At 46.0% G+C, this 15,594-nt stretch overlaps 2 protein-coding genes across 2 annotated transcripts; both read left to right on the forward strand.

The window, feature by feature from the left end:
• Window positions 1–1,308: 1,308 nt before the first annotated feature.
• On the forward strand, window positions 1,309–7,434 carry LOC109757921 (AP-5 complex subunit mu). The gene is made up of 8 exons (XM_020316772.4): window positions 1,309–1,488; window positions 1,602–1,727; window positions 1,982–2,290; window positions 2,468–2,751; window positions 2,861–3,756; window positions 4,168–4,224; window positions 4,709–4,756; window positions 6,975–7,434. The coding sequence occupies exons 1-8, from the start codon at window positions 1,418–1,420 to the stop codon at window positions 7,047–7,049; spliced, it is 1,866 nt and encodes a 621-aa protein (XP_020172361.1). The 5' UTR covers window positions 1,309–1,417; the 3' UTR covers window positions 7,050–7,434.
• Window positions 7,435–8,039: 605 nt separating this feature from the next.
• On the forward strand, window positions 8,040–14,260 carry LOC109757932 (glutathione synthetase, chloroplastic). The gene is made up of 13 exons (XM_020316779.4): window positions 8,040–8,427; window positions 8,602–8,771; window positions 9,008–9,083; window positions 9,216–9,346; window positions 9,736–9,858; window positions 9,942–10,022; window positions 11,333–11,413; window positions 11,519–11,588; window positions 12,300–12,421; window positions 12,633–12,772; window positions 12,864–13,056; window positions 13,157–13,283; window positions 13,852–14,260. Exons 1-13 carry the CDS (start codon window positions 8,317–8,319, stop codon window positions 13,852–13,854), a joined length of 1,428 nt encoding a protein of 475 aa, XP_020172368.1. The 5' UTR covers window positions 8,040–8,316; the 3' UTR covers window positions 13,855–14,260.
• The last annotated feature ends 1,334 nt before the right edge of the window (window positions 14,261–15,594 follow it).

Raw genomic sequence — 15,594 nt, forward strand, 5'->3', positions numbered from 1 at the left:
CATTCTAGCCGGACATAGTTCGGCCAAGGTTCTCCTGACAAGGAGAGAGACCTTAATGAATTTAGCACATCGCCGAAAGGCGAGTGCTGAAAGATATCCGCGGAGGTAAACTCCATGATCGGTGCCCAATCGGATTCGATAGGCACGAACGTAAGCGGCTCGGAGCCCGTGGCCGGGAACGAATCCAACGGTTCGGCAACACAGCTCTCGTAGGAGGTGAAGTCAGTATTCGGCTCTATCGCCACTGAGAGTGCGGCCTCCGTGGCGGGGTCTATCCACCCGTCCTCAGATGGCGCAATCTGTTCCGGATTGAGGGCCGGAGTAGTTGCAGGTGTGATCTCCCGAACACTGTCCGATGGCAGAGTTAAGTCATGCTCGTCGTGATTGTGCGGCGCACCTGACATGGGCTCGAATCCGTCGAAGATCAAGTCTCCGCGGATGTCGGCAGTATAGTTCAAATTTCCAAACCTGACCTGATGGCCAGGGGCGTAGCTCTCGATCTGCTCCAGATGGCCAAGCGAGTTGGCCCGCAGTGCGAAGCCGCCGAGCACGAAGATCTGTCCGGGGAGGAAAAACTCACCCTGGATCGCGTGGTTGTCGATGATCGAAGGAGCCATCAAGCCTTACGGTGACGGCACGGTGGAACTCTCAATGAAAGCACCAATGTCGGTGTCAAAACTGGCGGATCTCGGGTAGGGGGTCCCGAACTGTGCGTCTAAGGCGGATGGTAACAGGAGGCGGGGGACACGATGTTTACCCAGGTTCGGGCCCTCTCGATGGAGGTAATACCCTACTTCCTGCTTGATTGATCTTGATGATATGAGTATTACAAGAGTTGATCTACCACGAGATCGTAGAGGCTAAACCCTAGAAGCTAGCCTATGGTATGATTATTGTTCCTGTCCTACGGACTAAACCCTCTGGTTTATATAGACCCTCATCCGACGTCTTAGTCATGTGGGGGTGCCAGATCTGGAGTTCAATGGCATGTCCGGGGTGTTGCCCCGGTCTGATTCGTTCAATGGCAATGATTTCGCCTTTGGCGAGCCACCTTGGAGGTCCGCAAAGCTGCATATCAACAATGGAGCCGCGTTGAGCTCGGGTGAGAAGGTGATCCGTCATTTTTTCTTCTATGGCTGCTATGATGGTGCCGGAGGCAGGTGACGGACGTTGGTCTTTTCAGTTTTGTCATGTCGGTCTGTATGTAGCTTATATTTTATTAATCTTTATGATATGAATGATGAATGAGACACATATTACCATGAAAAAAAAACAGTAGCCTAAGCCGGGAGGCGGGTTTACGTTCCCGTACTCTTCCTGTCGTCTTCCCCACTGGCCCCTCCGAGTCTCCGGCCATCCCATCCTAGAAACAAGCGCCGAGTCCACAGCCACCGCGCGGCCACACCTCCGGCGATCCATGTCCGGCGGTGGGTGCAGCATCCGCGCAATCTGGATCCTCACGCCAAACGACGCGGTCGCCTTCTCCAGGTACGCACGCCCGACGCCGATCCCACCTCGCGAACCCCCGAGATGAAATCCGGGGATTCTCGCGCCAGGATTCGGTCCTTCTGGTCCAGGAACTCACCTTCCTCTTGCTTCAGGCGGTTTGCAGTGGTGGAGAAGCGCTGGCGGGTCGCGTGGGAGGCGGAGGGGGTGGGGAAGGGCGCGGAGATGCCGCTGCCGGCGGACTACGAGGTCGCCGCCGCGTTTGCCAACCGCCGGAGAAGGTTTGGCCGTTGTTTCTTGGTTCTTGTACTAGCTTTCTCCGGAGAATTGGTGTGGTCGAGTAAAAACTACAATAGATCGTTACTTAGCAATGCCTGTTTCTTCTGAACAAAGTATAAATGTATCCGAGATAGGTATTCATATTAGTTCAGAGGTTCATCCACTGTTGAGACTAGAACTGGATCAACACATGTCGTGGTATGTTCATAGCTTATGAAATAGTTTGCGATAAACACTTAAATTTGACATTGTGCAGGGAAGGCACGGCCCGTGGTTCTGGTATCCGCACAAACTTATCATCTGTGGGGTTAGATTCCTGGGTCGATGATCCAATCACTCGCCACATCATATCCCTTCAAATTGACAAAGAGGAAGGGGGTGGGTTTATGCTGTGGCCAGTAGTTCTTCAGAAACGTGGAAGTTATTATGTCCTTGTGCTGCCTTTGGTGGATCCTCAGTCATTTAAAGCATTCGAGAGCCTATTGAAAAGACCTGATTGTGGGAGTTCAGCCAAAGAGAATGGCAATCTTTCTTCCATTTTGCTCAATCTTCCGTGCATAACAGGGTAATGTAAGTTTGTTTACCTTATTTATGTGTGTTCTTTGTTGTTTCATTCTTTACACTAACAACCCCATTTTCAACTCATATATTTTACGAAAATATTTGTGAGTTTTATACCGATATCAACCAATTTACGATCATGTTCAATAGTTGGACTCTCATACTTCATGTTCCATGATAGGGCCTTTATGGTTGCGAATGTTATTGGGGACATAATTACTGGTGATGTTGCTGAACCAGAGGTGATCGTTAGTTCGGGCCCCTCTGTTGGTGGACTGTTAGATTCATTGACTGGAAGCATAGGTATTACAGCCCGGTCAAAACCTAGCGCTGCACCTGTTGCAGCCCCAGTTGCATCAGTTTCCTCGCCTGTTGGTGCTGCTCAATCGGACTCTTTAAAAGGTGGTATAAGACCTTTTGACAAGGAATTACTACGAAGCTTCATCATCGGTGCTATGCCTTTTGGTGAGTAACCGAGTATCATGTCGAATATAACACTTTGTGTTGTTCTATCATCTAGCTTCATGGATCTGTTTATTGATTAGCTAAGGAAGCTAACAGTATCTTTTTGCAGGCACACCTCAGGATCTTAATTATGGCAATGTTTCTTCGATTAGAACAACTGGGTATTCAGCTGATCCTCTTCCGACAGACCAGAAGCAACCTGCCTGGAAGCCTTACCTATACAAAGGGAGGCAACGGACTCTCTTTTCTAGCCTGGAGACTATAAACGCTGCACTATATGACCGTGATGATGTGCCAGATTTCCTTTCCGTTTCGGGACAACTAACCTGTAGGGCTGAACTGGAAGGGTTACCTGATGTTTCTTTGCCACTGACTGGGTTAAAAACTGCCCGTGTGGAGGTATCATCATTCCACCACTGTGTTCAAGCTTCAGAGCCTACTGGTAATAAGCAATCTCTGCTATTTCAACCACCACTAGGAAATTTCGTTTTGATGCACTATCAAGCTCCATGCAACATCGATCCACCTGTTAAAGGGTTCTACCAGTTGTCTATGGTATCTGAGAATGAAGGTGCTTTTCTATTTAAGCTGAGATTGATGGAGGGTTACAAGTCTCCGTTTCTTATGGAATTTTGCATGGTCACAATGCCATTTCCTCGAAGAAGAGTTGCATCATATGACGGAAATCCATCAGTTGGGACGGTTTCAATGACAGAACATTTAATTGAGTGGAGAATTGTTTCAAGTGGCCGGGGCCTCAGTGGTAGGAGCATTGAAGCTACCTTCTCTGGTACTGTTAGATTTCATCCTAGAACAACGCAGCGAGTAAATTCATCATTTCGGTCGGCCACAACCACCGCATTTGCTGAAGATAGTGATTGTGAGCAAGATATCACTAAGAATGGTGCCAACTTGGATGACTACCTCATGGAAAAAATGAACAAAGACCTTCAAGCAGTCGACTTGGAAGAGCCATTGTCTTGGCAGGCTTATAATTATGCTAAGGTTTGCCTCTAGCCCTCTACCGAAACATAACGTTGTTGGAATTTGTTCAGCCATTCTCTCATGATGTTATTTTGAATATGAGGTCATTGGGAAGAATCATATTCGGTCACTGTATTTCTGACATGCCTGGCCTCTTCTTCATATTACTTTCTCAGCATATAGTAGCTCTCAGTTGTTCTGTTCTGTTGGTTGATATAGGATCATGCAGCTGTTCATTTTGCATGACATTCTGTTATTCATGTAATATTTGTAGCTGGGTTCAGAGAGTATAATCTGGAACAACCACTGTATCATATTTGTTCTTCCTTCTGCACACCCGTGAAGTCTTTTGATATCCATACAGCAGCACACATGCACTTCTCATTTGAACTTGTTTTTTCAATATTATAATGGATTATGAAATATTCCCAGGTGTCGTTTAAGATAGTTGGTGGCACCCTGTCTGGTCTTATAATCGACCCAAGATCTGTAAGTTACCCACAACCTTTCTTGATCACCATCTTCACCCAGTCAGTCAAGTAGCTTCGTGTTGTTATCCAATGTTGATGCCCTCATGCCAGCTCAATTTTTTTAGCCATTGTTCTTCAGAAATTTTAACTCGATATCCACACATATATTTTGTCCGTGTTCTTATGTTGTAGTGCTTGATAGGTGGTACATATTACAGTTTCCTTACTACTCCGTCCGTCCGGAAAAGCTTGTCCCAAGCTTGTCCTTCAAATGGATGTATCTAATACTAATTTGGTGCTAGATACATCCATTTGAGAGACAAGCTTTTTTGGACGGAGGGAGTACCATGCTGAAGAGATTGCTCAAGAATCGCACCCTTACATGTCCTGACCCCCATTATGAAATAGTTATTTTCTCCTTGTTGTAGCATTTCCTCCCATGCTTTATTCAAATAAAATTGAGTCACAATTAAACTCCACATTTCCTGTATGATATTCTGCAGGTAACCATTTACCCTTCTGTCAAAGCCCCAGTAGAATATTCAATGCAGGTGACTTATCTCACCCCCTCCAACTTTGGTTCTTTAAATAGTCAATGCACTGAAAAACCTGTTTTTTCTCAACATTTCAATAATTGCTCCAAGAGAATTGTACATTTTTTTTTCACGAATACGCAAAGCTTGCGTATCTTTCATTGCTAGGAGTTAGAATGAGTGCAGATAGGGGTACATCACATAGCATGAACACAAGGAGGCGTGAACATGGCACCCGGAGCAGACGGACAGGGGATGCTCGGGCCGAACAGAGGAAACTACACAGCTAAACCCACTAAGCCCCCAACAAGAGAGGCAGACCGAACCGGCAAGACGTCCAACATCACCAAAGCCAACATCGGGGACACCATGAGCGACAAGATAGCGCCTCCAAGAAGGAAAACGCCACCACGCCGCCGCCGCCATCCGGTCCGGAGAAGGGGCACAGATGAAGGCCATGGTAGCGCCTCCAAGAAGGAAAACGACACCCGCGAGCGTCGCCCCTGCCAGCAGCACCGGCAAGCCGAGCAGAGATTTCTCCCTAGCCTGATACCGAGCAATCTCATAGCCGCCGGATCCGGAATCTGAGATGAGGAAGCCATTGTTGTCCGGAGCCACCATGTCTGTCGGGTGGTTGGCTGCCGGAAGGTGGCACCTGGTGCCATCGGACACAAGGCATATGATTTGGCACCAGGCGAGGCGTGGAGGCGTACATGGTCGGGGTGCGGTGAGGCAGAGAGAACTCACCCAGGGGAAGCGACGGCGACAAGCTAGGACTGGAGAGAGCGCAGATCTGAGTTGCCAGGGCCGTAGCCATCAGGGTGTCGACGAGCCGAGAGAGCTGGAAGGGACGCAGCTACTGGATCCCCTATAGAGGACACTGGCAAGCCACGAACACTGGAGAACCCAGGTCCAGATGCCTCGGGGGCCGGAGTAGCGCTAGCAATGTCACACGTACACCACGTCACCAGGCCGGCGCGTTGTCAAAGGTAGCCGATGCCAGGGAATCGACCACCGTAGCCTCAACAACTGCCATGTCGGAGCCACCACCGCAACGCGAGGGAGGTGGGCGTCGCCGGAGATGAGGGCCACCTTCACGAGGCAGGCCCTCGACCGGCCGCAGCTTCCGCGTTCACAACCGGTCAGCCGCAACACCAGCAGCAAGGCTGGGCTGCGTCCACGGGGAGGGAGGGTGGGCTGCAGAGGTGAACTTCCAGGCCGTGATGCCGGCTGGATCGGCAAGGGGTGGGACAGCCGGAAGGGGGCACCGTGCTCATGAGATTGGATCTCGGGGAGGATGGGAGGATGGGGGGGGGGGAGCGCACGGGGGGTGGAAGCAGCGACACCACCCACCATGGCCTGGCCAGGCCGACAAGGTGTGTGTGTGTGTGTGGGGGGGGGGGGGGGTGGCGACGGAGGGAGACATCAGGCTGCCCGAGAACGAATCTCGGGAGAGGGGGGGGGGGGCTACCCCGCTGCCACCATCCTAGGGACCGGCGGCGACGACGCGGGGGTTGAGCGGAGGGAGGGTTCCCGGCGGCTAGGGTTACCCTCGTGTCGCCAGCGGGGGTGGGGGGCGAGAACCTCAGAATTGTACAATCGTACAGTGCATGCATGGGTTTGCTTATGCAAAAATATTACCTTACTTTGTTATTGCTGAACTAACTACAAGTATTTTGATCTGATGCGAAGCACCCTCCTAGCTTCTGTTGCACACACTATTAATAAAGTCGTGTTCCCTGTTCGCAAGTCGCCTGAAATAATTCGGCACGTGGAAGTGCAGCCCTGAGCCCATGATGGGGACGACCGGTCGGCCATGGCAGTGGCTTGGTGGAGGAGGTGGTTTGGACAGGCTGCGGCGGTGAGGCACACGCATCAGCGTGTGTGGGTGGGGGTGGGGGAGGTCAGCCTGTGCAGGACTCTGGCTTCCCAGAAGAATGACTAGTTGATGCGTACTTGCCTTTTCCCTCTTCATCCCTGCTTATCACCACTTCCTCCCTGGGACATGATATTTTTGATCTGTAAACACACACCTTGAGCATAAATATAATTTATGCTAGACTAACATCACAAAAGATTTGTTCCACAAATAGCCATTTGATCTGTTTATCGAAGCAGATAAATTGCACTTCAATTGCTGTGTTATTTCTAATCGGTTATGAGACCCCTGTGCGGAAAGGCGAAATATCACCATCAATACAAGATACTCTTTGATAACATTGCTCTCCTTTGGCAGGCCTCTTCTGGAGACTACATACTATGGAATACCTTAGGAAAATGTCCTTCTGCAGCTTTGCCAAAAGAATTATAATTGCCAGTGTTCATCGCCAGGCACGGTCCTCAACGGTTTTTTGGTCCCACCAGAGCTGTGCTGGAAGTTCTCTTTTAGTTCTTATATAATTGAGGAAAATAGTGTTTCAAGTGGGAAACAGATCTGTACATCATTTTTGTCAGACAAGTTTGTATGCTGAGCTTAGATTTCATGGCTCTATGCGATCTCGAATCCTTGGTCTTCTCTTCTTAGCAATAATTTTTCTACACCCCCTGGATTCTTTCCATTGTATCCAAATTTGATGCTCGTTGTAATGTTATTTCCATGATCACCGCTCAAATGTGCGTTGAGAAGCTGGAGACGTGCCAAACATGACACCTGGATTTTTTTCTTTGTCCCGTCAAAATATTGTTACCACTGGAAAGTTTTTCTTCCATCTTACTGGTAGTATGTATAATGGGGTGCAGCATCTTTTTTTAGATTCAGTGAATCGAGACACTAATCTGTTGGTCATGTCATGCATGATGCCATTGGGATGGGGCAGCCGAATATTCGGGATTATCTTGACAAGCTAGTCTAACAAAAAAGGTACATGGTCCTAATCACGAATATTTAGTCGAGATGATCAACTTTCAACAAAAAGAAAAAACCTTTTAGGTCAATTATCCCCCTTTTCAGTTTATAATCTCTTTTAAGAAGGGTGACATGGGTATCTTTCTAAAAGCACTTTCCTGTTTCATTGTGTACCACAAATTGGAGGTGAGGAAAGTGGTATAGCTCACCACCGTTCTTTCTTTGTAAAAAAGGTAAGCTTTTCAGTTTCCAGTTTCTGTACCATACAATGCAAGATTTCCTCTATGGTTCCCAATCATATGAAGGAAGAAAACCTAATGGAACTGCATTGCGATGTAATTTTGCAAGACAAAATAGTGTGGTACTACCACTAAATAACATGGCAATCTAACTAAATTTACTTAATATTTAGCTTTTATTTTATTTTTTATAGTCTGTATAGTATTGTACTAGAATGGTTTGGATTCGCTTTGGTCCATTACCACAGAATCCATCATCAGTTTTCCAACTGGAGGACTTCTTTAAAAAAATGTTTGAGGCTGCTGCCCAAGCAGAGAAAGTGACCGGCACACTTTACAGAGACCAAACCTGACCCTGCCGCCTTCGCCGCCCCCTCCATTTTCCTAGAAATCGCATACCCCTCCACACCGATAACCTAAGCTTCAAATTCAGAATATACCACCTCAAACTACGCAGAAATTCTTCACGCGCCCAACACTCACCACTGCCGGCGATGAGCACCACCGAGGGAAAGCCGGACGCCGATGCGGTGGAGGAGATGGCGCGGGAGGCGGCGGCGTGGTGCGCGATGCACGGGCTCGTCGTCGGGGACCGCGCGGACCCGGTAAGGTTCTCGCCTCCTCGGTTCAAACTTCCATGGAAATCAACCTCTTCTTGGATCGGCCGGCCAAGCTCAGGACCGCAACCTTTGAATGAGTGAACTTTGAAGCGACGAGCAGAGCTCGGAATATCATCGTCCATGACCAAACATTCATTGTTACTGCATGTCCTCTTGCAGAGATCAGGAACAGTTCCTGGGGTTGGGTTGGTCCACGCTCCAATCTCCTTGCTCCCGTCGCGTCTCCCGGAGTCCTTCTGGAGCCAGGCGTGCGAGCTGGCCCCGCTTTTCAACGAGCTCGTGGATCGTGTTAGCTTGGATGGGGATTTCTTGCAGGATTCCTTGTCCAAGTGAGTTCCGTTGCCATGTTAACCTCTCCACGTTTTCATTCACAGCCTCTGCCTGCAAGTTGACCAGGATAAAAGAAGCGTACCAGCTCACAAAATCATGTCAATTATTCGTGTTGATATTCCTTAAAACTTTTTTAGAGGCTGTATATCGACGAATCAGGTTGTTGATAATTTGATAAGGATTTTAGTGGAGCTCTTGGGCGGATAGCCTGATACAGTCATACTTGTACTTTCAGAACAAGGCAGGTTGATGATTTCACTTCCAGGCTCTTAGATATTCACAGGAAGATGATGGATGCAAACAAGAAGGAGGTTATTCACCTCACCTCTACTATTCAGTCAACTTCTATGCCTGAACATTAATAGATCCATCTAGTCTCTTGGTCCCTATTTTGGTTGATGTCCTTACTGTATGGTACTGACAAATGCTACCTTTTTCACTAGAATATTCGACTGGGGCTGCACCGATCAGATTATATGCTGGATTCAGAAACCAATTCTCTTCTCCAAATAGAGCTCAACACTATTTCAGTATCTTTTCCTGGGCTTTGTTCTATAGTGACTGAGCTTCACAGGTAAAGTAGAACATATCTTTGGTATTACATTGCTATGCTTGTGTGTATTTACACTGTATCTTTACTTGAGAAATCTGGTTAGGTAATTGTACACATGGTTTTTATGTCCAAAAAAATTATTTCTACACTTCTAAACGATGCTGCATTGCAATTGTGATGTTAAATAATATGTCTTCTATGTTTACTTAGAGATAAGAATTCCTTCCCGTGTTCCAAATTATTTGAAGTTCTAGCTTTGTCCTAAGCCAAACTTCTCTACATTTGACTAAGTCTTACTAATGGTTACTATGAAGTTTTGTACTTTGTACCTATCAGGATATTTCTAATCAGATTTATTATTAGGTCATCAGTATGTGTAGTAAATCAACTGATCACTAATTGCTATGCAGGACCTTGATCAATCAGTATGGAAATTTATTATGTCTAGATGCCAAAAGGGTTCCTGGAAATGAGGCAAGCCGTCAATTTGCTAAAGCATTGGCCAAAGCATGGGATGAGTTTAATGTTGACAGGTTTGGTACGCTCTAGCTGAATCATGCATATTATAGCTAACCAATTGAGTATTAACTGACACACCTTTTCATGAAATGTTCAGTGCTGTAGTTATGATGATTGTTCAGCCCGAAGAAAGAAATATGTATGACCAATACTGGCTTGTCAAATATTTGAGGGAATCATATCCTTTTGTGATCTGCTTTGGCACTTCTCTTAATGATGAAAATTATATATGATTTTCTATAACTTAAGTTCTTGCTTATCAGAAGGTGCCATGACTCAGTTGCTTAAAGTTTGCTTTGTTAAAACGTTCTTCCTGCCAAGGCAGTTGCCATCTTGATACGGGGCAAACCGTAGGGATGGCCCGATCTTCACTATTTGGAGGTGGATCTGGGTGAAACACGAAGAACAAATGTGGAAAACTTTCGAGGAAACACTCACATAGACAAGATTCACCACCAAAGTACTCAAATCTCATGCCAAAACGAGATGCCCGTCAAGATCCAAGCAGCAGCAAAAGGAAAAGATAACTAGGGTAGTTCTTCCAAATCTCTAGGAGAGATGGGTCTTGAGAGATAGTTATTCCCCAATTCAAAGGATATGGATGTCTTGATAATCCAAGAGGATTCTTCTCCCGAAAGAGCTCTTGATCTCCAAGGGAGAGGGTAGATTGAGCAAAGCTCTCTCAAGATTTAATCTATACTTTGCTAACCCTAGATCTGAGAGAAGTACGGGTATTTATAGCCTAGGCACGAAGGGGTATGGGGAGGGGAGATACACGGACCTTACTCAAAATCTGTACAGACAGAACTACTGGACAGTTAGGTCAGAGTGGACGGGACAGTCTGGTGGTGCTATTCTTCAGAGGCTTCAGCGCCGACCGGACAGTCTGGTCGGTTTGGAGGGTTGAGGGCGAGGTGCGAGCGCCAACAAGACAGACTGTCTGGTTGGTTGGACAGGACAGTCTGCTCGACCTCTGGTCACTCCAGAGGGTTGAGGCCGAGGCGCCGACGCTCTCCCGACTGTCCGGTAGTGCAGATTTTGCACTGGTTTTCTTCCTTCTCTTCGTCTTTGAGTCTCCGCTCCTCGCTTGGGACTTGGGCTTCCTTCCTTGCTTCTCCAGATTCATTCCTTCATATATAAGCATACATAGCATTTCGGATTAAGCTAGAAGCCATGTCTCATCCAAATACATAGGGACCTTAAGTAGGAGTGGAGTCACCTCAGTTTGATGGCACGCGGGCGAGCTCTTGTCATCATCGGTCCACTTGGAGTTTGTGGGGTTGATGATGGGTCCACAGTGATGTCCATGGGATGCTCCGCATGCCATCTTTGGTCCACCTTCCCAGTCTATAGCTCAATCTTGTCATATGATAACTGTTTAGTACTTCTGGTTATTTGCTTGTCTCCAGGATCTTCTTCCCAGTCCAGATGCTAAAATGTTACATCAAGTCTCAACGTCAAATTTGTGTTCCCTTGACAATTTGTTACACATGGCGTAACAACTATTAGGAAAACCTTGTCAGAGGTGGAGGCTGAAGGCCGGGTTCTCCCTGATGGAACTCTTGTTGTGTATGTATTCAGTGATTGGCTTATTGTTTGTGGCTTGACACTTGGCAGTTTAGCGATTGCTGCAGTCTTGCAGAATGTTCATTAAAGTATTTTTGGAAAATGCAGAAATGACAGGAAGGTCACTGTGGTGTATTTTAGAGCTGGCTATACACCAAACGATTATCCTTCAGAAGCAGTACGTGTATACATTGTTTCCACCCTTCAACACAGCATTTTTTGTGACAGTTCCTCTGATTGAAAACCAAATTACCATAGACGTGTTTTCTTTGAGATATAATGTCATCATTTTAAATTTTAAAATATTTGAATACTGTTAAGCTTCATGCACTAGCCAACGCAACCAAAAGTCCGAACTGATGGAAAGGGCTAGGCAATCCACATATACACTTCAACACCCCCTCTCACGTGTGACGTGGGAAGTCAACACGTGAATAGACCCAGAGGTATGGCTCAAGAGGCCTATACATGGACACAGAGGATAAATTGCGAAAGCCAGGACTTGAACACAAGACCTTAGGCTCTGATACCATAGTAAGCTTCGCACACTAGCCATCACAACCGAAAGTCCGAACTAATAGAAAGGGCTAGGCAATCCACATATACACTTGACCTTAGGCTCTGATACAGGACTTGAACACAAGACCTTAGGCTCTGATACCATATTAAGCTTCACACACTAGCCATCACAACCGAAAGTCCAAACTAATAGAAAGGGTTAGGCAATCCACATATACACTTCAACAAATACTTCTACATTCCCTCGTATATATTGATTTCACTAGTCGTTAATATGGTCAACACTGAAGCAAAATTTGTGTATGTCTTGTGGATGTATAGCAATTGTTTTTGTTGTTAATCCCCATGGCATGTTTCTTGTATATTCTAGGAATGGAGTGCAAGGCTTTTGATGGAACAATCATCTGCTGTGAAGTGTCCTTCAATATCATATCATTTAGTGGGGACCAAGAAGATTCAACAAGAACTAGCAAAACCTAATGTGCTTGAAAGGTGATTCAATTTTTGAGTACCAATGACTTGAATATTCCAATGATGTGAACTGCATATAGCAGTATGGGTCTACCTAAGTTCATGACTGAACATAGGGTAGTAAGACACATTGTAGTATTGTCGCTGTACTTCTGCCATTAGTGATCAGATCAATTATCAGTCTTTGGTAGACATTAAAAGCCTATCTGACCATAATTTGTTCCCTCCACAGGTTTCTTGAAAATAAGGAGGAAATTGCCAAGCTCCGCCAATGCTTTGCAGGGCTATGGAGCTTGGATGATGAAGAGGTTGTCAAATCTGCGATTGAAAACCCTGACTTGTTTGTCTTGAAGCCTCAACGTGAAGGCGGAGGTTTGTTTTATGCAGATGGATATTATTTTGCTCATTAGTTGTTTTCTTAGGAGTTTTTCTCATTATTTGTTGATATGCTATTCGTGCACAGGTAACAACATATACGGTCTTGATGTGCGAGAAGCTCTGATCAGACTCAAGAAGGAAGGAGGAGATGCTCTCTCAGCCTACATACTGATGCAAAGAATCTTTCCCAAAGCATCTCTCGCTAGTCTGGTCCGTGGTGGTGTTTGCCATGAGGCCCTCACAGTATCTGAGCTTGGGATATATGGAGCCTACCTGCGGTATAATAAGTGCTTGAAACACAGAAGTCCAAACACTAGCGCTCCTCATAAGATGGTGCTTCTTCTGACAAACAGGTCATGACTTGATATCTGATTTCAGGAACAAAGATAAGGTGATCATCAATGATAAGTGTGGTTACTTGATGCGAACAAAAGTTTCTTCTTCGGATGAAGGCGGTGTTGCTGCAGGATTTGCTGTTTTGGACAGCTTATACCTGACCGACAAGGTGATACACGGTGCTTCACATTAGTTTGTGCACATACATTTCATAACAATAAAATTATATTCTGTTTGAAGTGCATTGGCTTTAGGTAATTGGTCCTGTGACCTGTCTGATATTTTTTGGGAAATCTGGAAAAAAATAGATAAAGAAAAACATTTGTTACATTCCAGCCTCTCCATGGATTGGTGCAAACAGCCAGGAAAATCTGAATGACTCTGATAATTTCGGAAGCGACTTATCAAACTCAAAGCTTCATAAATATCCTATCTATAATGTGTAGGCTTCTTTGGCACCAAACCAGTATGTTACATAGTTATTTGAAACATGTTCTCGTATGTACTGCTGTAGGCAATGTTACAGATTTTTGGAAAAGGAGGCAGTGTTAAAGATGCATCCCATCAGTGCTTAAACATTAAATACATGATTTTCTTCCTTGGTCGCGGATGTGCACTGAGTTCTTTCAGCTTGGCTTAGAAATGTTATTTTAAAGAAAGTTTGGCTTAGAAATGTTTGGCTTTCCTTTTTTTTTTTCTACATGGGTAGTCGTTGATGGAAGGTTTGCTTCTTGCAGTGACATAACCTCAGGAATACCAGCTACAAATCCGAACCAGCATTGACCTACCATGGATTTAGCATTCTGTTGCATCGGTCGCAACAAATGAGATGAACAAAGTTGCTGCACAATTTGCAGACGTCAGCCATTAGCATACAGCACACTGGGTGAAGAATAAATGTCATGTATAGATGACATGTTTATGTATGGAAAAATAATCCCCGTGAAAAAACAGATTACAAATTCTTGTTTCGTGGATCACTACACCCTTGACTCGGGGCCAGGCAGTTGTGTTATGCACTGTTAAGGTGAATTTTCAGCGTTGCCATTTCTGTTGGTCAATCATATACGAAGAAGTTAAAAATTCTGTGAGATGCAACTTTTTTGAGTGTAAAAAAGACCATATGGGCATGATCGTCATGGAAAATCCTCCGCTCTGCTGTCCTGCTCTTTCCAGATGGATCATATGCTTTGGATGCTATCATGCACCAGCCAAGATGTTGTCGAAATCAAGCAGTCGAGCAGATCAATAGGCCAAATAAAGAAGGCATGTATTTTAAATTTTCTGTTATTTCCGTCTGTCATGCATCTCTCTTGGCCTCGCTAGCTAGCATTTCCTTTGTTTTCCTGATCTGTGGCTCAGTGCCAGTGGAGTCACATCTATTGTTCCATGCCATAACTAATGGCGTAAAGTTGCATACTGTCAGCACCACGATCTCTAGGGTAGATCAGTGCCACGAAATATCTATCTGTCAGAATTCAAGAAGGAAATTGGTTATCATAGACTAATGACGTGTCTGGTTGTCTTCTCTAATATTGCCTGCATTGCGTCTCAACTCAGCCTGGCTGAGCACAAAAAGGCGAAAAACCAACATCTGCATGTTGTTTGGTCGCCGACATTGTATCGGTGGCCATTTTAGGGCTGGCTGTTTGGTTGCACACATTTATGCTTCAGGGGTCAGCAGATGCACACCACGGTTGTTTGGCTGCGTGCATGTTTGTGTTGTGCCGACCCCTTTCAAATGTGGTGGCCTTACCATCACATTTGCAGCACAACATCAGGCACACAACAACAAAGAAGACGGCACAACACAGAATAGACAACAAAGAACAGTAGATTAACAGACAAACTACATTAACTACGACCATAAGTTAAAACAGCAGGGGTATGAGATGCCCTTGCTTCAAACCAGGATGCTGATCCTGACCAAAATATTAACAGGTTCATCACAGCACAAGTTCAAACGATCACAACATCAAGTTCAAACGATCAGCACAAACTAACTACAGCGCAAGAGTAATGTCACTAGCACAACTATTTTTGGTGCAGCGAACCCTGCACATGATTGAGCTGTCGTGGTTGTAGATCTGAACCTTCAAGTCCGGAGATGCGCAGGACGAGGAGGTTACCGGGGATGATCCTGTGACGGCAGCAGAAGTACTGTTAGCCCTTACCAAGGACCATGTGTCCCTGAAAGTTCTGGACCTGAACCCAGAACTCGCACCACTTGTTGGCCGACAGCCCGATGACGTGCGGTGGCTTCGTCACCAGCCACTGCTGCAGCATGTCCGTGAACTTGCGAGGGATGACGAGCATGGCAAGATTCTCCATGTCCTTGATCTGCATGTAGAAACGCAACGGCTCTCGTCCCCCCTCCTCGTGGCCGGTCCTCGGTGCTCGTCCCTGTGACCGTGGATGGCTCATGGCAGTGACCCTGCCAGGCAGGTTCACTGTCTTGAGCCACCGGTTCGTCGGGATCA

The sequence above is a fragment of the Aegilops tauschii genome, chromosome 5 (genome assembly GCF_002575655.3).
Source record: "Aegilops tauschii subsp. strangulata cultivar AL8/78 chromosome 5, Aet v6.0, whole genome shotgun sequence".
Taxonomy (NCBI): Eukaryota; Viridiplantae; Streptophyta; class Magnoliopsida; order Poales; family Poaceae; genus Aegilops; species Aegilops tauschii.